At 51.1% G+C, this 14,921-nt stretch overlaps 4 protein-coding genes across 4 annotated transcripts; 3 read left to right on the top strand and 1 right to left on the bottom strand.

The window, feature by feature from the left end:
- Positions 1 to 867: 867 nt before the first annotated feature.
- Positions 868 to 1,983, top strand: TGAM01_v208640 (hypothetical protein; the record flags this gene model as incomplete). Its single annotated transcript, XM_018806238.2, has 2 exons — positions 868 to 885; positions 955 to 1,983. 2 exons carry the CDS (start codon positions 868 to 870, stop codon positions 1,981 to 1,983), a joined length of 1,047 nt encoding a protein of 348 aa, XP_018660489.2.
- A 282-nt stretch (positions 1,984 to 2,265) lies between these two features.
- TGAM01_v208639 (methionyl-tRNA formyltransferase) lies at positions 2,266 to 3,565 on the top strand (the record flags this gene model as incomplete). Its single annotated transcript, XM_024550380.1, has 3 exons — positions 2,266 to 2,527; positions 2,580 to 2,585; positions 2,901 to 3,565. 3 exons carry the CDS (start codon positions 2,266 to 2,268, stop codon positions 3,563 to 3,565), a joined length of 933 nt encoding a protein of 310 aa, XP_024404889.1.
- A 2,832-nt stretch (positions 3,566 to 6,397) lies between these two features.
- Positions 6,398 to 8,579, top strand: TGAM01_v208638 (beta-1,3-endoglucanase; the record flags this gene model as incomplete). Its single annotated transcript, XM_018806239.1, has 3 exons — positions 6,398 to 6,523; positions 6,603 to 7,116; positions 7,174 to 8,579. 3 exons carry the CDS (start codon positions 6,398 to 6,400, stop codon positions 8,577 to 8,579), a joined length of 2,046 nt encoding a protein of 681 aa, XP_018660490.1.
- A 1,521-nt stretch (positions 8,580 to 10,100) lies between these two features.
- On the bottom strand, positions 10,101 to 12,328 carry TGAM01_v208637 (hypothetical protein; the record flags this gene model as incomplete). Its single annotated transcript, XM_018806240.2, has 2 exons — positions 10,101 to 11,852; positions 11,912 to 12,328. The coding sequence occupies 2 exons, from the start codon at positions 12,326 to 12,328 to the stop codon at positions 10,101 to 10,103; spliced, it is 2,169 nt and encodes a 722-aa protein (XP_018660491.2).
- Positions 12,329 to 14,921: the final 2,593 nt, after the last annotated feature.

The following is a 14,921-nucleotide window of genomic DNA, read 5'->3' as shown; positions in this document are numbered from 1 at the left end:
TCTTTATTATTCCACGACAACGCCTATGGCTCAATCGAAGAGTTCGCTGGCTTGAAAGTGGTCGTTTTGAACGAGAGGGGTGACACACTATGATTGTTGACAAGCGCAAATATTCATCATGGCAAAAAAACTACGCAACGTACGGAGGGAAATTTGGTGAGAGATGTATATACAGCCCGGCGTTTATTAATTTTTTTATGATGTTGGTGTCGGACTTTGCGGGCTGGTTATTTGCTCATTCCTACCTGGTTGCACGATGGTATTACGAGAGAAACTTGTTTTTTTTCCTTTTTCTCTTTTCTATTTTATTTATCAAAATCACAAACAGCGGCCAAGTCTTGGAAGATTGCATTGTCTTTTATGGCATTGAGGCTGTACAATTAGCATGGCGTGGACGAAGAGTGCCAGTAGTAATGTTTTGACTGTCGCTACTTTTGTGCATAATGTTTTTATTAGCAATTCAAATGAAGTTTTCGAATGCTCATAAATATTTTCCCATATCTGCCTGTGAAGTAATAGTTGAGATTGAAGGTACTGCTCCGAAATGTAGGTCAGTTTCTACATATACTTGAGCGAATGAAAGGCGCCTCGATTGGCCTAGATTCGGAGCCTCTTGTTCCGACAGCGTCGGTCGGATTATTCAACGTTTGCCCCACGGTAGGTACCGCTTAAGTGCATGCACGGAATCTGCCTTCTTTCTCTCTCAAACGCTTTCGTAACATGGGCACCTCTTCATCTTGAGTGAGATTCTCAGCGCGCGAGTTAAGGAACGCTTTAGTGATGATCAGGCAGTTCTTTTCTTGTATAGCTCCTATTGCACCATCAAGATGAAGCGAAGGGGAGTAACAGCAATGCGTTGATCGAATAATGAATCCATTTCCCAGCGTGAGTTTCATCCACCCCAGATTAGCGCATCGAATGTGAGAATTACTGATGAATTGACATACATGATAGACGCCAACGCCACGGCGATTTCTACTTCCCAAGCGGTCAACTCAGTCGTCGTCGCAGACACCGGGTGCTCCCCCTCAATTTCATTCCACGCCTCGGTTTGGCTCCTCTTCAGCACCCAGGCCTACACAGGGTAGGGAGCTCGAGATAGAAGAGGATGAAGATGTAATATCTGAGTCCAGTCTGTCTGGTGATGACGGAGAAGCCACCGTAGGAGCCACGCAACGCGGCTCTCGCCGCCATGGGCTTGATATCGAGTCGGAGGCTGGCTCACCGTCCCAGGAAAGTCCATCGTCAGACGTCGGCGAAAATCCAAAGGCTCATTCATGGCTTGATATTCAGTCGCAAAGCACAAGTGAAGCCTCGCAGGGGTTTGAGGAGGGAAGAGAAGCAAAAAGACGAAAGATGTCGATTTCACCCACACCCATGCTTGGGTTGCCGAATATCCAAAAGACGGGTGGACCGGCACATGGAGAGGATATTGACTATGGGGCCTACGATATGGCTATTGCCGATTCCGAAGATGAGAGTTCGGTAATGAGCACAGACAATAGTGAGGAATCGCCTATAGTCGCGTCGGACACCAAGGCTCTGCAGCAGCCTGTATTTCAGCAGGCGCCACGGTTCAAGCCCTTAATCGATGATGATCATCACGGTGGCCTCCCAGCAGCTTTCTCGCCGCAGCGAAGAGGGGCGAAATACATCACGGGGGGGATGGCAGCCCAGCTTCAGGGGTGGCTTTCGGAAGTCAAGAGCTGGGAAGAGAACGGCGAGAAAACCACTTTGGGGGTGAAGATTGGCGTGGAGCAGATCAGATCGGGGAGGCGAATGTATCTTGTAGAAGGCCGTGCATCTTCAAGAGATGTGCCGCAGAAATGGATATTGGCTGGAGAAGGAAAATTGACTGGCTTAGGCAAGAGAGCGGAAGTGGATGTGGGAAGCGTAGTGATGATTGAACAGCCTACGTGGGAGGTTGAGCTGGAGGGAAGTATTTGGAATGTGGCGTGTGAATGGAGCATAGCTTTGGATTGATTGGAAATGGCAGAATACAGAGACATATTAGTGTATTTTGTTGGAACAATTGAAAGCCACAATGTGTAGTTTGTTGGCGTTGACGTTGGTCGTGTGGATGGTGATGCATGTAACCCATATTTGCACCAAACGCGAGTTTTAAGCCCAGCGAAATCATCATCCATGTACCCTGCAGCTAGCGATCGAAAGATCAACATCTGTACCAAGCCACTGTTTCCTTTGTGAGGAAATAGCTCTTCTTTTGTTCCGCTCAATTCATATACAACAAATGCTAGTTCTATTATGATTCGCTCATTTTCCAGCCAATTCTCCTCTCTGCGGCTGAGATTCGCCGTTTCTCAATGGCGATGTTTCTCATCTGATGTGGGGGAAAAAGCGTCTGATCCGCTACGAGTTCTCTTTTGTGGCTCAGATGCATTCAGCTGCGAATCTTTGCGCGCGTTGCATCGAGAACATGAGAGTAACAGACAGCTGATTGAGTCTTTGGATGTGATGGTTCTGCCGCCGAGACGAACGGGAAGGGGTTTCAAAGAGATTACAGAAGGTTGGCAGCGTGACTCTTTACGGTTTATGAAATGATGCTGATGTTTAGATAGTACCGTGTAAGTCTGTTGCGGAGCATTTGGGACTGAGAACACATCAGCGAGAGACATTTAGAGGGTGGAGTGTAAGGGTCTTTTCCCATGCCGTACTTGCAAGATTTAAAAAGGCTGATCAATTGATGATAGATACCTGAAGGGACCAATTTAATCGTAGTTGTCTCGTTTGGACTCTTTGTGCCACCAAGGATATTGAATTCAGCAAAATATGGCGGTTTGAATGTTCATCCATCTCTCTTACCACAGTGAGTTTCTCCGTTGTCAAATTCTACTCTAGTATTCGATCTGCTCATTAGAATCATAGTCTGCGCGGACCAGCTCCAATTCACCATGCCATGATGCGCAACGAACAGTACACCGGCGTGTCTCTACAAACGTTGGATCCCAAAGCTTTTGACCACGGGGTCGTTCTCGCTCAGACGCCATCTCCAGGCATATCTATCCCAGCTGGTACTACGTTGCAACAGCTTACAGAATCTCTTGCTAAATTAGGCGCGGAGATGCTTGTTCAGGGACTACGGGACGGGGTGCATGTGCCGCCGTATACGAATGCCGGGTGGATGGCCGACCAGCTGAAAGGAGACGAGCTTGTCCACGCACCGAAAGTGAGCAAAGGGGAATCTCAAATCAACTGGCCTGAGTGGAGCTCTACAGATGTTGTACGTTTCCTTAATATCTTCAGCACGGTATGGACGCACGCGAGAAACGACAAAGGAAAGTTCAAGCGGGTGCTGTTTTTGAACGCCGAGAGCGTGTCTGAGCTTGACGTGACGGGAAGGAGTGAAGACATCGTATTTCGGTTCGAGAGAGGGAATGAAGGACATGATGTTCAGAGGAATGTCAGAGTGGATGATGAGCACGATGCATTCTATGTGCAGATGGCGGACGAGAGCTGGGTGCGTGTGAGGAATGTGAAGGTTGATGGGAAGACGACACAGACGGCGAAAGTTGGGATGAGAGAATTTATGAAGAAGCTGAAATGATATCAGATGTCCACGAAAAAAAATAAGACATCTATAACACTTACTTGAAATTCGTTATAGGCCAGACATAGAGTAGATGACAAGATGTCTAAGCCAAGGCATTTACCATCAACTTCAGAATACCTACCACAGCATAGTCCTTTTCAAACTGCAGTGCTCTAGAATTCCCGACATGGTAAGCCGTAACAAGTCACAAAATCGGAAAACTGAAAGCTAGCAGGCCTCGCAAAGATGAAACTCTAGACTCTTACCGCCCTGGCAGGCATCACGAGCAGTTATTTCGCCACAGCTAGCAAGGGAGCGTTCAGGAGTAACACTTGTGTGATACTGCTCGTATTTCAAAATTGATATGCTCCAGAAAAACTGCAAGACTAATGAGATGAAGAAGCATACAAGATCAATATAGATCTCGAATGTCTAGAACCCAATGCATGCGTGGTCACTCCAACAGGGGAGACTATAGGCGAAATGGGGCTTGCAGAGACACCTGAGGATTTCTCAGCTCGCGCGGAAGCGATTTGGTGATTACTCGGTAGATGAACGGCTGCACAAATGATGCCCGGAAGCGCCCCTGAAAATGGGACATGGAAGCTTGGTGCCGGGTGGAGCTTTATGGAAGCTTCCAAGGAGTCTCCGAGAGAAAACCTGGAAGTGGGTTTTCGGCCACATGTAGCTTCACCCACCCTTGTTGAAGTGTCGTTGTGAGTTTGATTTTATTATCTGGATGCACATGTTTCGGGAGTTGTGATGATTGTAATCAATGATAACCTGCATATACGATACTTGTTGTTATTTTGATATCTTGCTCGAGGTTGGTGGTGTGTTGCTAGAGACAGTTGGAACACGAAGGTTAGGCTAAGGCAGCAGCCCCTGGCTTGTCGTTGCGGGCGTCCAATCATGGTGCATTTTAGCGACAGGAGACAGCTAAACGGGCACCTTAGCGCCCTGTAGCCTCCCTGTTTCGGCGCCTCTGCCGTTGAAGCACTTGCACTTGCACTTACGAGTACCATACGGAGGGAAAATCTCCGTCTTCCGCTGCCTCGCGATGTCGATCGTGTGCACTGAGCACTGCGATCATCGCTTTGAGGTCCTCGCCAGAGCTCTTCTTTTTCCCTTTTGGTCTCGCAGAATCTCGGAATGCTGGAGTCGATCGAGCTCCCTGCGGCCTCTCTCGCCTCGAAACTGGGGCCGTCTCATTGCGGAGTGATGGCCATCGCGGTTCTTCAAGATGCATCGCTGCGCCAAGATTGACGCGAGGCCATTCATCCTCTTTGCAGGTCGGAAGTCCGCAGCTGATACGGAGCACTAGCATTTCCTACATATGATAGAGATGTGAAAGAATGGCCGTGTGGGCATTCGTTGATAGGCACGCATATCTCATGCTACCCTCCTTACGTGGCGCAGCGTTTCGGCGAATACCCAAGTGGGACTGGACGCAGGCCTCTTATGCCAGACAGAAGGAATTGCGCGGCACCAAACCTGCATGGAGAACCACAGCACGTTGTTTTCTTCACGTTCCCAAATCGGATAGGCCGGATTATAAAGTTCGACTCGCATACAGGCTGGCAGCTGGAGCGTATACACAAGGTTTTCTAGGACGCATTTGTCTCTCGCCCTTATGCCGGGGATACTCCGCCAAATTGAGGGTGATTAATGGAGTATCAAGCCATATCAGGGTGCTTACGCTTCGGCCCAAGGCATGAAGAATCGAAACTTACGGGAATAGCGGAGTGGGTTTGCCGCTTTGTTTCAAGAAGCCGCTTTCTGGCATTTGGCAGGCCGTTGCTTCGTATACGACGAGTGTGGATACCCTTTACGAATCCCGCTCTTGTCTGGATTCACGGCTGCAACCAATCGTCTTCCTGCTTGGGCTTTCCTTGGCTTACAAGGGTGTTGAAGAAATCTTCGTTCTTCGAGGACGTGAAAGGCCCAGAGTAAATGTTTCGCCCCTGGCGCCCATGCAGTTCCTGCATTAGCGGCTCCGTCGCAGAAGGGGGGATGGGTTGATTCACCACCTGCAGAATGCACATGTCTTTTGTGGTAGGAGGGTAGTTCATGCTCAAACGCCGTTGCTATACTGAGATAGGATGGTGGCTGATGATCGCCTGCTGGTTTCATCGCTTTGACTTTATGACTGCATGTGCTACCGATAGCCAGTGTTGATCTTGAATACGGGGACCGATGGTTCGGCGTCTCGCTGTAGAATTGCAATCTCGCAGTTCTATTTCTGTCTGTTTTTGTTTGGGAGCCAGCCCAGTAGGGTTCGGACCCATTACCAACTTGGTTCGGCTCCCCTCCCGGATCATCTACATGATTCGCCGTCCCCATGTTTACTTTCAAGTGATTGGGCGTTTACTGCTTCCCGCATGCCCAAAATGGGTCCATTTCAGAGAGTCCCCTGATCTGTTCGGGCATTCGCCTCTACTCATATGCTCGATACGGCGGCACCCCTGTTGCAACAGGATCTGATGGTGGGCAAACAAGGGTATGGGCCAAGGCTTGAAGGCCGTTGTGGACTTCCTCACCCACCAATATTGATGGCCTTGCCTGTGAAAGTTACTTCGAGCATGCTGCCTCCATGAATAAGCTTCCCAAAGGGGACCCAGGGGTCGAGGGCCGTTCTGCCTAAAAGAAGGACGACTGCTCCTCTCAAGTGTCTCATCACGCACTCCTTCGTCAACTTCATTCGTCTACAACGACAACTTGAGCCACTTAGCTCGTCCTCTGACGTATCGTACGTCGAAAGCACATTCATTTCAACGGAATATATAAAAGTACTTTTAGTCATTCCTTCAGACGAAACTCGAGCTTTTGTCAATTCTTAATTCGAAAATGCCTTCTTTCAACGCCCTTAGCACGGCGCTCCTGGCCTGCGCCGGAAGTGCTGTTGCTACTCAGTTTACCTTGGCCGATACTTACGACCACACCAACTTCTTCCAGAAGTTTACTTTCACCGACGTATGGCTCTCTATGATATCCATGATACTCATTGCCACAGGGCTACTTGTCGAACGTATCCCACTAACTGATAGTATAGGAACCCGACACCAACTCTGGCTTCGTGGTTTACCAGAACCTCGCCAATGCTCAGGCACAAGGCTTGGCAAAGATCACCAGCAACAACGAAGTCTACCTCGGAGTCGACCACCAGACCGTCCTTAAGGGTTCCGGCTTCGCTGGCCGTAACTCCATCAGACTCGAGTCCACAGCCTCTTACAAGCACGGCCTCATCGTTGCCCGATTCTCTCATCTGCCCGCCAACAAGTGCGGTAGCTGGCCCTCTTTCTGGACTCTTGGTGACAACTGGCCCAGTGGTGGAGAGATCGACGTGTACGAGGGCTGGAATAACATCCTCGACAACCAGCCTGCCTTCCACGTTGGCAGCTCGAGCCAATTTGGCCAGTGTACCCTCCAGAGTGCCGGCCAGTCGGCTCCCGTTGTTACCCCCAACTGTGACAACACTTTCCAGAGCCCCCCTAGCCAGTACTTGAACCAGGGTTGCACCACCACCGACAGCACCGGTCCCTGGGCTTCTCCCAGCGGTGGTACCTGTAAGTAATAACGATGCTTTTCATTCGCGAGACGGAAACCTGACCACCTCTATTTAGATGCCATCGAGTGGACCAGCGACTACATCAAGCTGTACAACTGGGCCCGAGGTGCTGAGCCTGCCAACCTGGCTTCATCCAACCCTGATACCGCTACCTGGGGCACTCCCGTGGCCAACCTGGCAAACTCCAACTGCAACATCGACAGCCACTTCGCCAACCAGCGCCTCATCCTCGACATCGACTTCTGCGGTAACCCCGTTGGCACTCCCGCCTTCTGGCAGCAGAGCTGCGCTGCCACCACTGGCCAGGGCACTTGCGCTGATTACGTCTCCAAGTTCCCTGGTGATTTCGCCGAGTCCTACTTCCAGATCCAGGACATTCGCTACTTCAGCCAGAGCACCGCCAAGCCTACTACTTCCAAGGCTGTTAGCTCCAAGGCCACCAGCTCCAAGGCTGTTGTCTCTACCTCCAAGGCCGCTGCTACTTCCAAGGCCGCCTCATCCTCTGCTGTTGTCGTTCCCACCTCTGCCATCTCCAGCCAGTCTGCCGCCGCTGGCTCCTCCGCCCCTGCCGTGACCGGTACCATCGTCGCCACCAGCCGATGGAGCAACTCTTCCGTCACTGCTACCGGTGCCGGCTCTGCCATCTCTTCCGCTCCTCAGCTGACCACTTCGACTGTCTTCACCACTTCCGTCCACACTATCTCTCAATGCCCTCCTGAGGTTACTAACTGCCCGCTCCGCCCCACCGTCACCACTGAGACCATTGCTCTGTACACGACCGTCTGCCCCGTCCAGGAAGCTGAGTCCAGCTCTGAGCTGGCTGCCCACACTACCGCGGCTCCTCCTCCTCCTGCTGGCTCAGCTGGTGTTCCTAGCGGTCCTGAGACCATCACCACCGACATCACCGTCGTTCACACCATCACCAGCTGCGCCGCCGACATCACCAACTGCCCTGCTCGCACTTCCACTGAGGTTGTCCGCACTACTTTCCCTGCTGGCCAGCAGACTGGTGTCCCTGTGGCGCCCTCTTCTCCTGTCGGTCCCGCCGTTCCCATCGCTCCCGCTGGATCTCCTAGCAATGCTCCCGGCAGCGCTCCCAGCAACGCTCCCGGCAACGCTCCCGGCAACGCTCCTGGTAACGCTCCTGGTAACGCTCCCGGCAATGCTCCTGGCAACGCTCCCAGCATTGTCCCCGTTGTCCCCGTTGGTGCTCCTTCCAACGTTCCCAGCGCCCCGGGATCAGGTCCCGTCAACACTTGGGCATCCAGCATCGTCGGTGTGCCCACTCCTGTAGGCACTGGCGGCAGCTCTGCTGCTACCGGTCAGCCCCCCGTCCCTGTTTCCAGCGGCCTGGGTGGCTGCACTGGCGCTGATTGTCTCCCTCCCGTGGGCAGCGGCGCTGAGCGCACTGGCTTGAGCACTCTTGCTCTCGTTGGTGCCCTGGCTGCTATGTTGTTGTAAGTAGTATGAGTATATTAGAATAGTGGGAAAGGAATTTAGGATGAAGATGTAATTAAGATGCAGGACAGTCTAATCAAGGCGTTTTGTTGGTTTATTCAAGTGCCGCCATATCGATTATGGATGGACGTACATACTTACACACATAGAGTTGGATCAAAAGATCTTGTCATACTGATAGTAACTTAAAATTTCTTTTTTCAGTTTCATAAATAACTCGCACAATGCCTATGTTCAATCACCTAGTTAAAGCCTCCAACAGTCAATCCATAGCGCACCAGCTCTGAACACCAGCAACATAGTTTTCAAGACAGCCTCCTATGCAAAGATTATTGCAAAATACATTCCTAATCAAATCGATTGTTCAAGTTGCTAGAATTATAAGCTGATTGGCAATAACCTGATAACGTACCAAAATCTTATCCAAGTTGAATTCATAGCCACGAATGCCCCATCTTGACATACACTTACCTACTGAGGCGAGTCCTCTTCTTGAATGGTGTTGTTTATTCTTTTGTATCCACGACGTCCATCACAGTGTTTTCTTCTTGCCCAGGAGTATACAACGCGGTCAAAAGCCTCATCTCTTGGACCTCTAGGCTCTTTCGCTCTGACTCTTGACCACTTCTCTGCCCAATGTTCGTCTCTTGCGCGAGCTGCACAAGTTTCGGCCAATGTCCCGATGGAACACGGCCCTTTCCCGGAAGACCTACCAGAACGTCCTCTGCGCGAAGCCAATATTGTACTTGAAGAGGGGATGAGTCTTGAGCGGGGTAAAATTCGACGTGATAGAAGCCTTCTTGGGTGAGGAGGTGCAGAGCATCGAGATCGAGTTGGGGATTGGCGAGGCCGCTGTTTTGGGAGAGGGCAGTTGTGGGCGGAAGAGTAAATGAATCAGGACGAGAAGAGTCTTTCGGTTGAGTAAGATTTTGGGGAATTGACGCTTGAGAGAGCCTTCGAGGGTCTCTAGCGGGGATTGGGGGTGTTGCGGGTGTTGCGGGCAGAGGCTGAAAGGGAGGAGGAGTTGTAAAGGGGCTTCTGGGGCGGATTGGAAGGAGTCTGAGAGGGTTTCTGTCAGGAATTGGTGGGAGGGCTCTGAGAGGATTCTTGGGAGGGATCGGCGGAAGAGGTTTGTCTAGGGGGGAAGTTGGGCATGACATTTTGCAGAGGTTGTTGAAGTGAACGTTGGAGACGACGATGATGGACGTTGCTGACTGGGGGCTGTGGCTGCTGAGAAGTCTCGAGAGAGATTGGGAGGGGAATGTCGACGTAGATATAGTAGCAATTTTCGTCAATACTGTTTTAGATAGACATAAACGTGGTGTTTTCGCGATGTTACTGTATAAGTCAATTGTCTTTGACGGGAAGCAAACAGTTGACAAAGGGAGCACTTGGCAGAATAGGTTTGTTCAATTAAACCAGACAACGAGTGCTGTGTCTGATAATACAACACACACTAAAGAACAAAGACAAGCAAACAGACAATTCTCAAAGGGTATCAAATAGATTTATTAAAACATTCTATTAACTCTGCCACAGCCGGGTGCGAATCCATTCAGCCCACTTACACAGATCCTCGAGCCGTTCAAGCGCCTTGCCGAGATCTTCTCTACTGATCGGCTTTCCTTTGCCCTTGCTCTCCTTTTCATGCTGTTCAATAACGTTTTCGTTGACAATCTCTACCGTGCCGCCTTCCAGGATGCGAAGTGTAATGTCAATGGTGGAGTCCTTGACGGGGAAGACGACTTGGAGGTGCGGTGATGGATGAACCCATAATATGACGTCCATATCCACATCATTCGCAGTTCCATTGCCCTCTTTCTTCTCTTTATCTGCTTCTTGAGTGGTCTCTTGTTTGGCTTTCTCATCTTCCCTGGCTTCATCGTCGCTGAAATCCATAAAAGTTGCCAACTCGTCCTTGACCGTCTTAGAGGCAACAGAAGCCTTGCTTGACTTGGGTGAATCCTCTTTAGTTTTAGACCCAAAGCTATTGTTCATCAAGGTGGAAAGGAAGGCGAATTGCCGAAGAAGTGGGAGCATGTCAATGAGCTGGCGAGGATGAGAAAAGGGCATCTGCGTAACTGTTCTGGAATAAATGGGCTTGTAGATGAAGAGCGTGTTATGGTGACTCCTCATGGACGATTTTCCCTGCTGGTCGAAAACACGGACGTCACGCAGGCGAGTAACCGTCCTCGATTCGCTGGGATCTTGCTTATTCTGAGCCAACATTGGGAAGAATAAATCGTCAAATGTTGGAGGGGAACGTTGCTCAAACTCGCTAGGATCTGGGCTGGGCGGCTCAGCACCCGCGTAGGCGTAGAGTCGGGCGTAGTCATTTTGCGGAAGGATGACAGGCGGATCGAACGTAACAGTAAACATGACCTGAGGAGATAATGAGAGATCCAGTCCCAAAACGCCAATAGTCGCACTTTTATTCTCATCCGATGATGGGAGTGAGATATTCTCTGGCTCTTGCCAGTCAAGAATGGGGAAGGGAGTAGGATTCAGTAATTGGCCTTGGTCCTGGTGGACATCTTTCGCCACTTCTTTGGAGATCCAGTCTTCAGATACTCTGACAGGCGGCGGCCCCATGGTTTCGATAGTTGTAGGCAGGCCAAGTGCTTCAATAGGTGCACAATCAAGCAAAAGGGACCAAATCTTCTCGTTTTCCAAAGGTGAACTTATTTTGTCGTTTGAAGGGGGTACGAACCGCAGCTCTTTCCAGTACTGCAAAGCGAGCCCGACCTTGTTTCGTGCGTGCATGACAGGATAACCGTGTCGAGTGCAAAGAGCAGCTAGAGATAGGTGATGATCCGGTTTGCCCTCCATCTCCGGCTCCTTTCGCAGATTTGCCATGTCCCACTGGTGCAATCTCTCTAAGCTAGTATAGATACCAGCTAGAGCCTCGTAACAGTCAAGACCGGGAATAATGCTGAGTTTGTCTAGGTTGGCTATATGTTCAAAATTATATGCGAATTTGTCCAGCGTTTTCGTGAGAGGACTTTGGTTAGGACCAAGCTTCAAGTCCGTTAACAGAATGTGGCTGGCTGCTTCCATTTGCTTATGAACTGATGGCGCCGATCCATGGTAGGCTAAAGACACATTTTGGACAATGTTGTTATCCAGTACGATGTCGACGGCAATAGCAGAACCTGCAATGGCCAACGTCTTTTTTTTGCGTCCATCTGGGGCTGTATTCTCTTCAGACAGCAGTTCAAGGCCGAGGCGCTGAGCAAGCCGTTCCAAGCCGGCTTCGCTGACGAAGCCTTTCTTCTGCTGCGATGATAAGTCAGTTTTATAGGGGCTTCCTATTTGCGATGCGGGGGCACACGTACATTTAATAACTCGAGGATATGGTCCAGTCGTTTGAGTTTGTCGTCTTCTCGCTTCAACTTGTCCTCCTTGGCGAATGAAGCGTTTAGTGAATCAAGCTCGCCGACGCTGACATTCTCGAGGCCGATATCGAAGCTTCCGCCAATGCCCAGTGCGCCCATAGCGGCAGCAGTTGAAGGGCTGTCGAAATTCAGCGCGCCCATGCCCGATTGGCCCATCAGTGTCGATGTCGCTGGCGATTTCTTAACTTGCTGCGGTGATCGCTGACCCCGAGGCGAAAATGCAGCCTGGGCGGCGTTGGAAAATGGCGTCGAGATGGGCGGCGTCGCACCCGCAATCTGTGACGGCGTTGGGCCCTGATGCGAGGGCGTGCGTCCCTGCTGTGAGGGCGCATGCCTCATAGGCGTTGGTGTCGCCATTGTAGGGATTGTGTATGCGCAATTCGTAGCTAAAACGTGGTCGTCGAGAGTCGTGAGATGGTCGAAATCATGAAGTCGTCGACGCGGCGGAGTAATGGACAGCCAAGGGAGGCGAGAAAGCCTGAGGATCGTTGATCAGCCTTTCGAATGCATCAGTTTGTAACCCATCAAAGGGCACATAACAGGTGGAAGAAAGTGGCTGCAGCGAAATTGCAGGCACTGGAGCAAGCACGCGGATATGCAGCTGTGATGTTGTCGGAGCTCAGCTTAGCTTCCATTGTTCGACAGCCTTGTGGCGGGCCGACAGTTAGCGCTGAGCCCACTAAAAGGGTATAGGTACTCCGCGCACCGCGCTCTTTCAGTGGCTAGTGAAGTACCGAGCTAGGTGACCTGAGTTTATACCGACGAGGCTGCATCTTGATAGTTCTTCGCATCAGACATTGCATTCCATTTACGCCTCTCTAGAACCGCCACGCCGCACATTCATGGCAGCAGTTGGGAATGTAGCCCGCCAGCTACGGGACCGGACGCTTCGCGAAAGGTCGATACGTGTGCTCGTTTCCCCTACGCCAATCACCTTCGCCGAACGCCGCTCAATTCTGCAGGTGTTGGAGCAGTATGGACCGGTTGAATTTTTCAAGATGCTTCCCGTAGGTCCCAGCCCATTAGTTGCATAACGTTTTCATACATGAGAAAGGAACAGCTACCTAACCAAGAGATAATTGCGAATTACAAGAGTCACTATTCCCAATATGTATCGATAACAAAGGAACCCACGACTGCTGAGAGATTGGTGGCTAGCAGTCCTCTCATATACAAGGTTACAGAGCCTACCCGCAAGGCTGTGGAGGACATCTACGTCGCGGATCTAGACGAACCCGAAGGCTTCAGCACCCTACAGCCGACAGTGACCGGGGAGCAGACCAATAGCGTGAGCTCACGGTCCGATGGGCTAAATGATGATCCAGCGCAGGGGCAGAAGGAGTTTAAGATACACATCTTCCCTGCGCCAGATTACAACCACAGATTTGCCATGGCTGGATCACCACTGCATATCCCCTGGCCCGATGCGTACGAGCAGGAACAGTCATTCATTGCAGCGACACTAAAGCAGTCGCTGCCCAAAAGTATAGCCAGCGTAGGGCTTGCGCATTGGCTTGTGAGCAGTGGCAGCGCGCTGCGCATGGAGCGCAAAGTGAAAATGAAGCGGATTAGGGAATGGCTTCCTAGCAAAATGAAGAAGGGCACGACTGAGTAAGCCGGCAAGGCTACCGCGACTCTTACCACAGAGTGTCTCGAGTGTCGCTGCAAAGACACCGACTGTGTTCCACAATGGATGCGCCATGACTGAAACGTTTTATTTTGTTCTCTACGATAACCCAGAGGCAGATGCAACACGGCGCTGCAAATGTGGGAGGCTGGGCTGTGCGGCTTGTCGCACAATATGTCACTGCTTGAAAGATTAAAGGTTGGCTCTTAGTCTCTCGCGTTGTGTTGTCTCTCAAGAAATGACACCAATTTTAATATTCTAGATCAAAGCAGGGAATACTTCTCTGCAAAGAGTCATGCCATTGATAGGTACCAACACTATTTACAAGGAAGGCAATTGACAGCTTCCAAAATGAAACAGCTGCTTGCAAAAAGACAAAACTGAGGGATGAACTGCTGCCTAAATCGGAAGTCGATGATGCTGGATCTGCGCACATTTGGCGACTCTCTTATTTTCGCCCTCTCGCTCGTCTACTCGCACATGGCAATGCGGCCGTCCAGAGTACAATGCTTTGGATTATTGTTGGTGTTACTACTTCATCATGATGATGATGTGCGCATAACATGTGCGATTTCGAACATACGACGCGACCATCGCCGATGATGTGGCCATGCATGCACACTAAGGGGGGGATGCTGGAGGCTTGTCAACGAAAATCTCTGTTTACGTCACATGAATGGCCGCCATCAACGCAACTAAGCATAGCCATCACACCGTCACTGCTGTTGGAGTCAGGGGTGTGGCGCACTGTCTCCAGATTCCAGATTCTGGTTGGCCTGTGTGCGAGTCTCACCTCACGCGTCTCACGACAGAGGACTGATTTTGCGCAAGAAGCCCCCTACGCGGACGCAGGAGAGGTAGAGTCGAACAGAGATGAACAGAGTGAAGCCACGCATCTTGATGCTTCATTCTCGTGGCCCTGGTTGACGATGGCATACAGTGTGTTCCAAGATCTCTCCGACTTGGCAGCCACGCCAGGCCCTGGATCCTTGTCGGATCAGGCCTTGGCTTAGCAGAACGGATCCACGCTGTGGCTCCAAGCAGGGCAGCGATCTCTTAGCGCAGCCACGGACGCTACGTCACCCGCAGCTTCGCGAACTGCAAGGCTCAGCCGTGATCTGACGGGGCTGCAATACGCGGTTATACGGCCTGGAGCCTTTGGAATTGTTTCTCTCTGCCGGCCAGGGTCTGGGCGCGGTGCCTTGGTTGGCCCGAGACACTCGTGGGCGGAGCTGCGCCATGCCGGAAAGGCAGCATGGCTCCTTGACCAGAAGCCCGCAAAAGCCTGCTCGCGATGCCTTCCTGAGCGTGTGCCTGTACCTT

This window comes from Trichoderma gamsii (assembly GCF_001481775.2).
Source record: "Trichoderma gamsii strain T6085 chromosome Unknown Scaffold_37.2, whole genome shotgun sequence".
NCBI lineage: Eukaryota > Fungi > Ascomycota > Sordariomycetes > Hypocreales > Hypocreaceae > Trichoderma > Trichoderma gamsii.
This window is presented reverse-complemented; position numbering and strand designations above follow the sequence as displayed.